General features: G+C 42.8%; 1 protein-coding gene across 2 annotated transcripts in view; it reads right to left on the reverse strand.

Moving 5' to 3' along the window:
* Window positions 1–14,750, reverse strand: part of mxi1 (max interactor 1, dimerization protein) — a 34,181-nt gene that overhangs the window by 4,753 nt on the left and 14,678 nt on the right. For both annotated transcript variants that reach the window (XM_030053320.1, XM_030053327.1), the window contains exons 4-5: window positions 2,866–2,980; window positions 549–747 (exon numbers count right to left, since the gene is read on the reverse strand). In XM_030053320.1, the coding sequence (XP_029909180.1) occupies window positions 549–747; window positions 2,866–2,980 (314 nt within the window). The remainder of the gene's footprint in view (window positions 1–548; window positions 748–2,865; window positions 2,981–14,750) is intronic.

A 14,750-nucleotide genomic window follows, 5' to 3' on the forward strand; every position in this document is an offset into this window, starting at 1 on the left:
TTATACTAAGTGGTTTGTTGAACAATGCTTAAGTATGTGTTTGTGTTTATCTTCATTTATCTACAGTACTTCTATGTCCATCACCATATTGCAGCAGTCCATTCAAACTAATGACAAAGGATACAGAATTAAGTCTTATCATCATTTGTTTGTGCACAGTACTATGAGAGGTTAAAATGGCAGCTAAGCTGTTACAATAAATATAAGGCACAAAAACATAATTTTTGAGAGGTATGCAAAAAGTCTCACTTGCAGTTGCCCTGGCTGAATTTGGCTCTACAGACATGCTAGTGCTGTAGTAAAAACTAACATTAAAAAAAAAACTGCTGGGTACTAAAGTTATTGGATTTCCATCAGGTCAAATTTTGCTTTATGGTGAAAAACCACAACAAGGACAACTTTATTTGTCCGGGGAAGTGTTAAGAGTCACATCTGGGCCTTGACCAGGATGACCGGTTCTATTGCTGGCTACTGAGCAGCTCTACTGACACAGCTGGGGATTAGGTGCCTAAGCTAAAATCCCAGTCCGAGGCTGCAGGCCTACTGACCTTGGTCAGAGTCAGAGCGGTCGGAGCAGAGGGTGGAACCCACGCTGTCCATGCGTATTCTCTCGCCCTCTCCTGGGACGCTCTGGGCCCCAGCACCGCTGCCTCCCCTCAGCAGGTCCAGCTGGCGCTGGAGGTGCCTCTGCTCGCGCTCCAGGGACTCCAGCTGGTACTGGCTCTTCCTGTCCGCCTCTTCAAGTTTCTGACCACGGGAAAGAGAGAAAGGGTGGACAGGAAAAAGGTTAGTAACCTCAACATTCATAGACCAGAAAAAGACTGAAATGGAGACAGACTAAATGAAATAGAGGAGAGGAAGATGGAGGTAAAGAAGAGGGTGGGAACAAAGATTAATTAAATAATAAACAGTGAGGGAAGAGGGACAGACAGGTGGGATGAGAAGTGACTATGAGAGTGGAACTAGTACCTCTACAGATTAGAAAGAGACTCAGATGAATGATAAGAAAATTGCAATGTAGAGGATCAGAGTGAGAGAAAGAAAAGAGCTGTGAGAAGAGGTACATTATTTAAAAAAAGGGTGAATTGCATAGATAAAGATGTTAACATTTATTAGTACATGAGAAAATTCTTCTCGCATCATTTAAACTGCCAGATGAGCAGAGCTGCTAGGCTCACGAGTCAGCCCTGCCATCCTCAATATAGAGCTCCCCCCAGCCAGATATTTTTTTGTTTTGGAAAGCTCAATTTGCCATTTGAAACCTGAACAAATTCACTTGATTTCTTTCAAAAACACAGGGGAAATGATGCCGGGCACATCAACAAAAATGAACTGAACCTTAGTTAGAAAAAAAATTAAAAAAATAATAAAAACAGAAAACAAAACTACAAGAAAAATAAGTGTTCTTTGTGAAGGGTTCAATGATTACTTGAGCATTTACCCCAGTGAAAACTGAGCAAATTCACTCAATTTAGTGAAAAATAAAAGACCGCAATAATACAGATTAGCCAATTTAGCCAAAAGTAGTAGAAAATTTAACAAAAATGACCTGAAAAAATAAATTTTAATGAGTGGGTGAAATAAAAAAAACTTTAAGGTTCATCTTTTCGGCCCAGATTGAACTATTCATGGTAAAATGCAAGGGCCCCTAAATGATTTTTTGCCCAGGGCCCCCACATGTCTAGAGACGCAGACGAGACACAGAATAAATCTGTTCCACAGCATCAACATTCAGCCACTAAACTCACTGCCAAGTCACCTCGCCGACTTCCCTCAGCTGCCTTGTTTACACCATGTTGAATTCTTTACCTTTGTCTACAACTGGCTTCATTATAATGTGAGTGAGGACCGTGGCGGCGATTGACTCGGCAGCGTCGCGCGGTAACCTCGTCGCCCCGTGTCACGGTTGCCAACAGCGCCGAGCGTGACTCCCGGCAAAGGACCAAAATGACAAAACAAAGCAGAGACTCAAGTTGACAGCAGCAGAAGCGGAGAGCGGGGGAGCCTCGTCCCGCAGACGACAATGTCGGCTTTATGCCTCTCCTCTCTGTTACGTGAACGCACGCTACGCTTGGCTTTCCACACACACACACGATCTGCTGCTCCATCTCAGACGATCACATGCTCGCTTTTAAAGTGGAAGGCAAAACCTGAGGTAAGATGTCTGGATATGTTCCATGCTCATCAATACTGGGCTATCAGGAACAAGCTGATCACTGCTTCATTGGCGCTGACAGGTTTGTGTCCATGAACCACTTTACAGCCATTCTGAAGTCTGTGGAAAGTGTTTGAGACTAACACACCTGTCCACACAATTTTATTGAAATATTTGTCTAAAAATGCAAAGTAAAAACTGTATTTCTTTGCCTGCCCAGCATATGTATTATGCAATTAAAAACTGAAAACAGTACAGGCCAGTATCACACTGAATCTGTTGAACTTATTACTCTCTGATGTCTTGCGTGCATTGGATTTATTCTACTTACCTTGGCTTATTATGCTTTTGTGAACTAACACAACTGCTGTTTCACCTTATATTTCTTATCATTTCTGTCCTGAAAACATTTCAGTTGAGAGTTGAAATGAACTAATAAAATGCCTGCTGCACTACTCAAATCAGCATGTTATCTCTTTTAATTGTCATTTAAGCAACGTGCTGTCATTTGTTTTTCCTCCTTGTTGACTGTTGTTGTTGTTCGAGTTAAGCTGTCTTCATCATCTTCATTTTTTTTCATGATGAAATGTATTTTAGAAGCTACTCACTGTCTCTTGCTTTTATATATGGTCTAGGTCTATATTTAGTCATTTCTATGCTAAAACAACTTCACTGTTCATGTAAGCATCAGTGGTGCATAGGCTAGTTACCTTTATGTGTGCTTTGGCTTTGTTAAGCAGGCCCAGAGTGGTATGGCGGTTGCAGTCGGGTCCCAGGGGTATAAGGGCCTTCAACCTCTCCAGACACAGCCGCAGGTGAGCTCGTCTGCAAACGACAAAAAAAGAGAGTGATCAGACAAAGTAAACATCTCAAACTTTTCCAGGTGTGGATAAAATATAAAACTGTTTTATTGGAATCATCCTGATGGTGAAGTGTGTTGCTCAGGAGCGCCTGGAGGGGGGCTGTCTAGGGTGAAGGGTGTTACTTTTTCATATATCAGAGGCCAGGCGGTTCTTGAGAGAAAAAGCCACTGAAAAAGCCTAAAAACACCTAACAAATCAGCTACCGCGGATGTGCCTTTCATTTCAGGTCCAGTTTTGTTTTATGTGGTGTACTTATTCCTACAGGTGACCTGTCAGAACCAGCTAGATGACAACATGATATTTTCAGTACTCCTACAGTGTAGTTAGACAGCAGAGAGATCTGACTGATCATGCATTCAAGCTACAAATATGCCCTTAAAGTTAAAGCCCATTTACCCATTCGGTGATGTGTAGTGAACAGAAACAAAATAGTTCCATCAGTTAGGAGAACTGGACAAGAGAGTCGATAATGGATGTGTTGCTGTGCATCCTTCAAAACATTTATTCAGCTCAAAATCATGTTGTTTACTGGGCCAGATCCACTTCATCCATTTTGTAGAGGACCACTTGAGGTGAAACAGTCAGTCTCGTGACAGGGAAGGAGCTGACAAGTTAAATATGGAGGATTTAGTATGGCAGTTTGAGGGAAAGATGGGTACAGCAAATAGCTGAACTGCAACACTTCATCACAAAGAACTCCTGGCATGCATTTAACATCACAGACTGTGCATCCGGGGGTGGATTTCTCCTTTAAAATGTTCGCAGTCCAAATGCAAATTGTATTCTCTCATCTTGGTGTGTGTGGCCATTATAACACACTGCTGCCACCTGCACAAAACTCTCAGCTCACATTTACCCCGATCTATAGTTCAAGCAGCCGCCGCAGGAGGATACATATGGTTCACGTGTCATGCAAGCCTTCAGATGATACATTATACTGTGCTGGTATTCTTGCACCCTGCACGGCTTTAGTTACCCTTCTAGTCTGCGTTGCAAACAACAAGTTGTAGCTGAAGGCATGGGCGAGGGAAGAAAGGTGTAATGGCATTTCCTGGACCCTGCCTGGCTCTTACTCTCCATCATCCTGACAGTCCCTTAGTCCGTGACTGGAGACAAGCCCTGAGTACGATCTATCCCGCTAATGGCCCCGAGTTGAGAGGTAAAGAGAGATAATTGAGGCTATAACACAATCAGTGCTCCATTAGCAGGGGCTGCCCTTTCAGCTAGCCTGAAGGGAGCAGTGGGGAGGCATTAAGAGTCAGTGGACTCAGTGGAGCGACCCAGACACTATCTCAGGGGAGCCCGAATGGCAGGTCTGGAAGACCAAGACCAGGAATTCACCACACGGGTGAAGCCAGGCTATGCTCTGCTGCATTAAGGCTGCTGGAGAGGAGACATGTGAGCACTGGCTGGAGTTATGTGTGTGTGCATGTCTGTGTATCTGTGTGTGGGGTGGAGGAGGGGGGGTTAAGCTATGCATGGATGGCCCTGATAAAACCACGAGAGCAAGCCATTACACCAGACAGTGTGAGTGTGTGCGCACTTTAAGTATGTGGAAAAACAAGAGAGATGCATGTCTGCTGTGGGGGAGCAGGGGAGGAGGTGCCAAGATGCTGTGTGTATCTGTAAGTTTTGGGTTGGGGGTGGTGGGGTGATGACTATCAGTCTGGCTCAGGTCATCTGTCTGTGTAATCAGCTCTATTCACAGAGCCCACCGTCACTTTTTATCAGTTAACGGTCTATCTGTGTCCATGTCATCGGAGCCCTGCCACTATTGTCTTCACCCTGCGGGTCCACACACACACACACACACACACACACACACACACACACACACACACACACACACACACACACACACACACACACACACACACACACACACACACAAACACACAACTTCGCTCAATCGCATTCTCCTTTTTCACAGTGGCCTGGGGGGTTACAGCCAACCCCAACTGGGAGATGCTGAGGACACACCACTGAGAGGACAATAAGAGTTAAGAAAGGTCTCTATGATTATAATCATGCGTGTATTATTCATATTGTGATCATGCATATTAACCTTGATCATCACAGGGATAAATTACTTTGCTGCCCTTTCACCATCTTTTGGAACATCAGCATCTTGACTATTTTCATCTACTGCAGACCTTGGACATAAAAGGAAATGTTGCAACACTGCTGATATGCCGATACATAATTAATCGTGCAGTCAAGGTTAATGAGCTGACGCACACACTAATGCACACGGCCTGACATCTGATTACACAGATGTGTGTTACATGTAGGGCTGCACAATTCATCAAAATATACAAATAAATAAAAACAGAAAAAAATCACAATGTGAATTGCTATAGTTTGCCCACTGTAAGAGGCTGCATTTAGGCCTATTTTATTAGAATAATGAACTAAATTCCACAAGATAATTTTTGTATTCTACTGTATTATTCAAACATTAAGATCTTAAACAACTATATCTGTTTTGTTTAAAAATGTCCTTTGGTAAACTAATGTAACATCTGGGTATGCTGTGCTGCAGTCTTAATTACATGCAGACAGCAAACACACTTTCCTGTTAAGGTCCCACTTTCAGTGTTAACCATAAGCAAACCGCTCACGCACGTGTGCACTCAGAGACTCACTCTCTAATTAATGCAGACGATGCATGCACACTTGCTCACTCTGTCTTTTTCTCACAGCCATACAAATATAAACACCCTCTCGCATACACGCGGGCACACACACACACACACACACACACACAAAAACACACACGTTCCAGTCTGGTGTGGACTTTGACTGATGAGGCAGTCAGGCTGGGAGTGCAGGGCAGGACAGGGCAGTCTGGATGTGTCTGGATCTGTCTGTCTGTCTGTCTGTCTGGTCGGCCAGGCGTCAGGCTAACAAACTCCAGACTCCAAATCCTCCTCCTTGCTCTCCATCACCACCACCTCCTTCGCTCCCATCAACATTACAACTATCATCTAGATGGCCTACCTCAGAAACCCCCTAAGCACTATCTCCTTAGTCGAGACACCCACACTCCCCCCCTAACCCTGAAACAGGACCGCCTGGTAGTCTTTGGTCATATGAGCTGTGGACTAAAGACTCTAGTATACCATGATTTGCCTTTGTACAAAATAGAGATGGCAACCAAGATGACCCTGAGTAATTAGACGTTTTCTAGGTTGGCCTGACCCACTGACATGGCGAGTGTGCAGAGGGAGTGGGGGTACGCTGACTGTGCAGACACCGCCACGTCTCCAGCTCATTTCTAGGAGCCACTGTGCCCAAGATAGTCAATTACAGTTGTTAGGACTAAGACTTCTATTCGTCACCAGGTTGCTGAATTCACCTTTCTACCATGTGAGTGTGAAACCACAGACACCCTTCCACACCCAGATGATGACGATGATGATGATGATGTTGGTGATACAGTCAGTACGGTACAGGCCTGCCTCTGCACTTTAAACAGCACTGTGTGCTTTCACAGCTACATAGTGTACTGTGTGCTCCACTCCCAACAACACTACTAGCTGGCAGCATGTTGCCTTCACACAGTCTCACTGTGGGTCTCATTGACAGACAGGCATGTGACGTGTGTGTGTGTGTGTGTGTGTGTGTGTGTGTGTGCATCATGTTCAGTCTAATCTCTATCTCCATGACATGCTCCTCTGTATGACGTTTTGATAAGTACAGAAGGCACAGAAGCCACAAAAAACACCAGACGGAGGAGAGACAGAGCAAAAGACAGAGACTGAGAGTATTCTATGCCAGGGTTTTTTAAACTTTTTGATGTTCTGGACCCTCAAGTTGACTCTCATTAAGCCCCGGACCCACACTTGGGGTGATTTTGCCCTCAGGACTCTGATTTGAAAAGATAGTTTGGATTGGGTTATTTATGGATTATTTACTCCTTGAAACCTTATGGGAAAAAGGCAATTAGCAAATTAAGATGAAATTACCAGAGCATAACTTACTAAAAACAACAACAATAATACTAATTTTTAGAAACCACAAGAATGTTACCAGAAAATTACCAAAACATAACAAGAGGACTAGTCAAAAATTACAAAAGAATTAGCCAAAATTACCACAAAATAAGCCAAAAAAACAAAGAAGCCAAAAAAAAGTCATTTAATTGACAGCTTTAAGAAACAAACAAACAAACACATTCTGTAAATCACCCTGGAGTCTCAGCCAGCATGTGAGAGTAGAGCAGAGACAGATGAAGTGACAGTCTACCACAATGGCAGCACAAATTCTCTGAACTATTTCACTGCAGGGTAAAAGCTCCTGGCCCCTGGTGTTGCTCACAAGACAGGTCAAAAGGTCTTAATCCCTCAACATGCTGGTTTATCATCTAGGCCCCCGAGCTGGAGACTTTAAGCCATTTACGGCTTACAATACCAGTGGCTCGGGTGCATAAATACCTGTGTGCAGGCACGTAACATAGCAAACAGCAACACAGCATGAGCTCTCAGAAAAGACTGTGGCCAGTTACATAAACAGCTATGGATTTACTCTGCAGTCAATAACTTCATCTCCTCCGCTGGTGGGCTAAGGAGGTGGTTCACTGAAGTTTCTTATGGGCTATGACATCACAGCATCCCAGGCAATGTCAATAACATGCTGTTAACCTTGCTGATGTGGCACCTCCTTCAAGACGGATTAGCTGGCTTGCTGATGAGCCTCTTATTCTTTGTCATTCTTAGTTACTTTTCCCTCTGTGTGGTATTTTTTAATTACCTTTTAGATTGCTCTGTTCACTACCCTTTTTTACGCATCTTTCATGTAATGCACTTTGTAACCTCAGCTTGAAGATTAAAAACAAGGATAAAGTGCTAAAATGATCAAAAATTATTTTACTGGGCAAGGGGGAAAAACAAGTTCATAATAACATCCCAAAAGCACTCAAATTAAAAACAGGTAGACATAATACATAAATGAAGTGGCTAACAAAATCACAGCATGACAGCAGAAGTGATGTGAACAAGATCTATAGTGTGACAAGGGAAAAAAAAGCCTTAAAGTGGGCTAAGCAAGGTGAGACCTGTTGCTCTCTCACCTTTCTCCCACATGCACCAATGAATGGCATTAGCTAGCTTTAACTTGCCTGAATGTGGGACTCTCCATCTGTGGCAGATTACGTAACACGTGGCCAGTTGCTACCAGGACCTGTGCTGCGAACTGTCACGCACAGCAGGGATATCAAATCTCTTACTGACAATAAGACAACAAAGACACACAGGCCTTGTTTCTCCTTGTATCCGGTGGGATTGCAGGGGAAAATAATAGCCTATTTTTTTTTTTTTTTTTTTTTTTTGCTGCCTAGTGGGCAGCCCTTTGTAAACAGCTGCTTTTAAAATCCCACGCTCTCTCTGGAAGTCAGGCAGTGCGCTTCTGTGGGCCTCGTCTCTTAATACAGATCGATTTCTGATGTAACTGGCTATTCCAGGGAAATCACGCCTACTGGTAAAAGCTGCTGCTGCTGGAGTGGTGAGCCTCTGCATGAGTTCACGGAGCTACCTGAAACTCACGTAGCAAGGACGTTACGCTGGTATTTGTGCAGTTTAAAGCAGGCTGCACATTAATAGTGCACTTTCCGAATCTTCCTCTTTACATCATCCATGCTGTGTATGAAGGACTTGTAAGTGAAGATAGTTTGTGTTCATCCTTACTAACTTCCTACACACGTGTGTGACAAGGTTCTGGGCAAAAAAAAAAGCCCATTTAAGATCATCAAAAGAGTGTGAAATAAACAATGAGGGGGCAAAAAATGCCCTGTTAACTATGAGAACCCACACAGTGAAAATGTCAGTGATAATTTAATTATGACAAAATTATGTGCAAGAGGAACAAACAGTTAAGGTGTGAAAGTGCGGTAACATTTGTTTCCTGCAAATGGAGATAAATAACCACAACCGTGATATTTAGCAAAATAAATAATAAACTGATAATTTCTCCATATTTGAGCAGCTCTAGAAGCACTATTTTTATGTATTTCACCCTGTTTCCATGTATTTGTTGATTTTTCATATATTCACATGAATGCAGCTACTGTCCCATTTCTCCCAAAGTGTTCTGGGCATTTAAAAAAATGAATACAAATAAAGAAAAAAATCTGTAACAGTGTTTTATGATGTAAAAATAAAACAAACAGGCCTTTTTCACAGCAGCCAGTTTGACGTGAAATAGCAGGTAAACTCAGGTGTTACTAATGACGTTAATTAATGTTCTGTTCCACTTAAGTGTACCAGAGGCTTACAGTGAGTCAGCATGAACAACAGCAGGACCCTGGCTCACTGTAAGCCTCTGGTACACTTAAGTGGAACAGAACATTGATGAAAATGGCAAAAAAAAAAAAAAAAATACCATTTGAAGATAGAATTTCTTACCCTATGCAAAAGGCACATACAACACAATCCTGTTCTATGTCAAAGAGTCACAAATCACAGGCTTGCCACAGACACAGCCAGCCTTCCCTTTCCTCCTGAGACAATGGGGCGCTTCCACTCCTCACCCTTGCCTTTGTGTGTGTGTGAGTGAGTGTGTGTGTGTGTGTGTGTGTGTGTAACTGTGTTTCTGTTCCTGTGGCCTGCGTTCCTGATGGGCCCCAGATGGGTACACAGGCAGGCAGCTCTGCCTTTTGGCTCTGCCGTATGAGCGAGCAGCCAGCCAGCCCCCGGGTCACTGCACCACACCTTTCCTCCTCGCTCGCCCTCCTTCCTTGTCCCAGACTCCCCGGGAATCACGTGCAGGCTGCCGCTTCCCTCAAACCCCCAAAGGTCTCCTGACTTTGCTCTCCCTTCAGTCCAAGTCAACTCTAATCCAAAGTTTTGCTTCATCGCCACGGCCAAATCATATTGCCAAGCTGGCTTGTGTAACAATACCTAACAAATTGCACCAGAGAGACAGAGAAGTGACTGAAATTATGACAGTAGATGGACAAGTGTTTCAAAGTGAAATCTGTCATGGTTACTGCATTGCTCTTTTTCTCGTTGTTGCTTGTGCTCCAAATGCGTCAAAACTGCCTTCCACTCCTATTGAAGTGGAACCCTTTTTTGAAAAGGGGCGCTGTGACGCTCTCCCTTGTTGGTATGGAGAGCTGCCCACCACAGCACTTACCTATGCACTACATACTTCTCTATTTAGTATGGAGAACACCAGCTCCGCTTCGCACTACCCTCCCTCACCCCCGCTTCCTTTCATCCACCGAGAGACAGAGAGAGGGAGAGAGACAGAGTGAGAGAAAGAGAGAGGGAGAGAGAGAGAGAGAGAACATGCTGTTGTATGGGCTCTCCAAGACCCGCTCCTTCTGAGGTGTATGCACACAAACACACACATACACACACAGAGAGAGGAAGGAATCACAGCAGATCAGATGTGCTACCCCTCTGCAGTCAAAAAGAAGTGTCAGAGAGAGACAGAGAACCAGTGAGAGAAATACGATTTTAATTTTAGTCATATAATTGAAGTCATTCCTTAACCACAGTGACTTACAATGAGAGCAATGGCAGAAATAAGCCGTGAAGCTTTTAAAATATTCCTGTGAAGTGATCACGAGAAAGAAAAAGTGTTGGGACATCACAAACAAGAGCTTGAAAATCAAACCCAGCTGTCCATTTCCATTTTCCATTTGTTGGTCATTTTCTTGAATTTTTTTTTTTCTACTAATTTCTGGCAAATTTTCCCTCATCTTGTTGAAAGGAGTGGAGTGAGTTTGCTCAGGTTTTAAAGGGTTAAATGTGTGTTGACAAGACACACATTTAACCCAGAAATCTGACGTTGATCCAGTATCACTCATCTGACCTTTAAGTATATCATTTTAATTAGAATTACTGTTTTCTTGTCATTTTTACATGTTTTGCTGATTTGCAGGTAATTTTAGGTAGTTTTCTGGTAATTTTCAGTTTTCTTATACTAATATTCTGGTAATTTACAGCCTATTTGCTAACCACTCTTTACCCAATGATCTATTCTGAGAGGAATCACGTGCTGTATCGCACAGAATTTCTATAATAGTCTCTTAGTTTTGTATTTTTTTTTTGTTTCTGTTCTTCTCCCATCCTATGGGTATGCAGTATTGGGCGTTACTGGCAGGCAGGGAAAAGGAAATGGAATATTCATGTTCTATGTATGTGCTCTTTGACTGTGAATAAAAATAAATGAAAAAAAAAGACCTTGCTATGGGAAGGGAGCAAGGCTGACATGGATAGAACAGTGATTTTTTTCCCAGCAGCTGAACACTGCGCTGACAATACTCTGCTCATTTTTGCTTATTTTTCATTTAAATTCCTCTGGAACCAACACCATTAGTCGAAGCAAGAGTGGTGGAGAAAAAAACATTATGGCTGCCCTAGATTCCAAACTTGTGAATAAGTAAATAATGAATGACTTCCCAGGCCATCCAAGATGTCTGACATAATTACTGGATACGTTCTTTAAGGGGAGGGTCAGATTTCCAGCCCAGATACCAGTCAATACACTTCTCTTTGACAAACCCCCCACTTGCCCAAACCCCTTTCTCACACACACACACACACACACACACACACACACACACACACAGTTGCACAAGTACACACATGCACGCCAACCCCCATTTGACCTACTTCTAATGCATGTGCAGGGAAGGGAAATATGACCCTTCACCCAGTTATTACACTAATTACACATCGTCGATGACCGTTTCAGTGGTAAATCTCCCAAACTGACATGTGAAAGGATATTAAGCCATCATTACACAGGCCACAGTATTGACTGGCCACAAAAGAAAACGGCTCAGTATTTGACTTTGCGAGGCTAAGGCAGGGAGTTCTTTTGTTCCTCTCCCGTCTTGCTCTTTTTCCAGTGTCGAAGCTCATTTAAGGCGGCCACGAATCACGATTCACAGCCACGTCAAAGATTGTTGGAGTGATTACAGTACTTAGTAATGCAAAGCCTCATTTCAACTAGAGCCCGTCTGTGCAGTGCATCAAACCAAGCACATTTTCTTACTCAGTGCCATCCCTAGAAATTTTGGGGGAAACAATCATTTCGGGGCCCTGCATTTTACTATGGATAGATCAATAATACAGTTTTACTTTTTTCTTATTATGTGTTATTCTGTGAACAAAATTTTGCATTTTTTTTTTTTTTTTAGAAAATTGACTCCCCTTTTCACAACTAAATAAATAAACAGATTAATTAATAATTTACCAAAAAATCAGAAAATGAACACAAACACAAAGTTAGTACATTTATGCTTATGAAAAAAAAACAGAACATTTATTTAATTTAATTATTTTCAAATTAATTATTGTAATTATTCAAAAAATAAAACAAACTATTCATATTTATTCTAAATATATGTTTCTTTGTTTGTATGATTTGGGTGCACTTGTTCTCAAAACACGCTGAATTCATACAGTGACTACTAAGAATAGCAAACGTGCGGTGCCGGTTGCTTAATTGCTTAGCTAGTTGCCTGGGGAAATCACATGTAGGTCCCTGATCATATAGAATGAAAGAGCATGTGAACATGTGGCACACTGATCTATACTCTGCAGATGGTGACATACAATATTCATGTGCAGAGCAGGGCTCCACCCACTGACAGCCCATACATTTGTCCTATATGATGCTCTGCTGCACTCAGTACCACTGTTAAAGCTAGAATACACTCACACATAAGGATAACTGAAAACTAGTGGTGTTCTCAATGAAATGATTTTTTTCCCCTTTGGATACTAACAACGTTAATGTTTAATTTACAGAATATTTATTGGGTTTAGAGAGTAAACTCAAACTGAACAGTGCAAGTACATGAGTAATTGTGTAGCCCATACACGTGAGCATTTACAGTGTTACATACACACACATGCCTCCACACACCAAACCATAACGATACACAACGGCTCTTTGTGTTTGCTCACCACCTCTGTTTGCTGGCTGGCTGGGTTAACATAAAGAGAAGGGCTTGTTGTTTCTGGTAAAGATGCCTCTTCTAGGATTCTCTACTTTTTCATACCCTCTGTCTTTCTCTTGTTCTCTCTTTCATGGGGTTGTGCTTCTTTCTCTCTCTCTTTCTCTCTCTCTTTTTCTGCCACATGACTGCTAAGGGGTCACATGTTTACCCATACAGACACATAGTGGCACCTGACTGAAATGTTTTTTTTTTTTTTTTTTTTTTTTAAATAAGGGGAAACTACCACTCACTAGCCTGCCCGCTGGAACAGTCATCACACAGCTAAATGACAGCCTAGCTGCAAAACCACAGCCGCACATAAGAGTTTCAGCCAACTACTGCTTTATTATCTCTGCTCTAACTCGGGCAGTGTTTAGGAAATGAGTGCAGACGGAAACATGCTTACAGCTGGAATCGGTTTGGATTTAGTTGGCACAAAATATTCTATAGGTTTCCCTGTTTATGGATAACTTCATGTGTTATGGTTTGACGGATGGCTCTAGCATAAGCCTGTAGCTGGCACGTGATGTATAACTCACGCATAATGTCATCAATACCCATTGGACAATGTGACACAGACCATGCCCCTAACTCTTACAACGTATTGGACAAGAATGTAAATGACATCCTTGTTACTGGGGCAAAGGTAAACAAATATGAGAGCCAGGCTTTACATTGAAACCAGCGTAGTGAAAGTAATATTTTGCTCGCTGGTGACATGTCAGCTAATCCGTCACGTTTCTGGTCACACACACACACACACACACACACACACGCACACACACACACACACACGCACACACACACACACACACACACACACACACACGCTCAAGATTAGAGCAGTCTCTGCCCACAGCCACTGTAGGCTTTCTTCCACTGACGGACTGATGCTTCTCTCATCTCCTTTATGAAACATAGACAGATGGGATAGATGGAGGGAAAGAGGCAGAGCGAGATAGAGAAGGGGGGAGGTTGTTCTGTCTGTGTAATCTGCCCAGAAACTAGCCCTCTGCACAAACTAGAGTCAGGCTGGGTTCCACTAGGCTTAACAATGACTCAAATCTGTTCTGTTCATTTCAAGTTCCCTTTCCAATTTTAAATATTGCTGCTGCATTTTCGGCCAAAAACTCTGGACTGACATACAGCTTGCACACATACTCCATGTGATGGCCACTTTAATCTAAGTCAGTCACCGTAAGTGCATACAAGAACTCTACCGTCAACTCCCAACTAGGGCTGTGACAGTACAGATATTTTTGCTACTGTGGTGAAAAGCAATGTTATCATCGTGGTTTAGTGGTTAACAGCAAATGTGTCCCCATACAATCACTCTGAATAGGGGTGGGGGGGGGGGGGTGGGGGGGGGGACTCGCACATATCTCTCGAACCGAACCTCCGTACTGCTCGTCCAAGGCCCAAGGTCCACCTGGGGGTTTCTAACATGCATGTGTCTCAATGATCTTCTGTTCCAGAGATATTCAATTTTTGACACAAAAATTTCACATATCTGTATTGTGGTCATCAACCTACTCGTAACCCTGACAGTGTCAGAGCCATGCTCTACTACGAGTGGACTAACTGGACTCCATCAGTCAGTCTCTATCAGTTTTGACAGTGATGGCAGGATAGTAGTGTAAGGCTGTTCAGATAAGCTCCAGTCCTTCCAGCTGCTAACAGGACAAAAGAGCAAAAGGGGAAAAAAAAAAAACAACTTTGTGCCAAACAATCAGCACTTAATGCTTAAGATGTCTGTCAGAGAATAGAGCTCCTTCAGTGG

Source organism: Myripristis murdjan, chromosome 1 (genome assembly GCF_902150065.1).
Source record: "Myripristis murdjan chromosome 1, fMyrMur1.1, whole genome shotgun sequence".
Taxonomy (NCBI): Eukaryota; Metazoa; Chordata; class Actinopteri; order Holocentriformes; family Holocentridae; genus Myripristis; species Myripristis murdjan.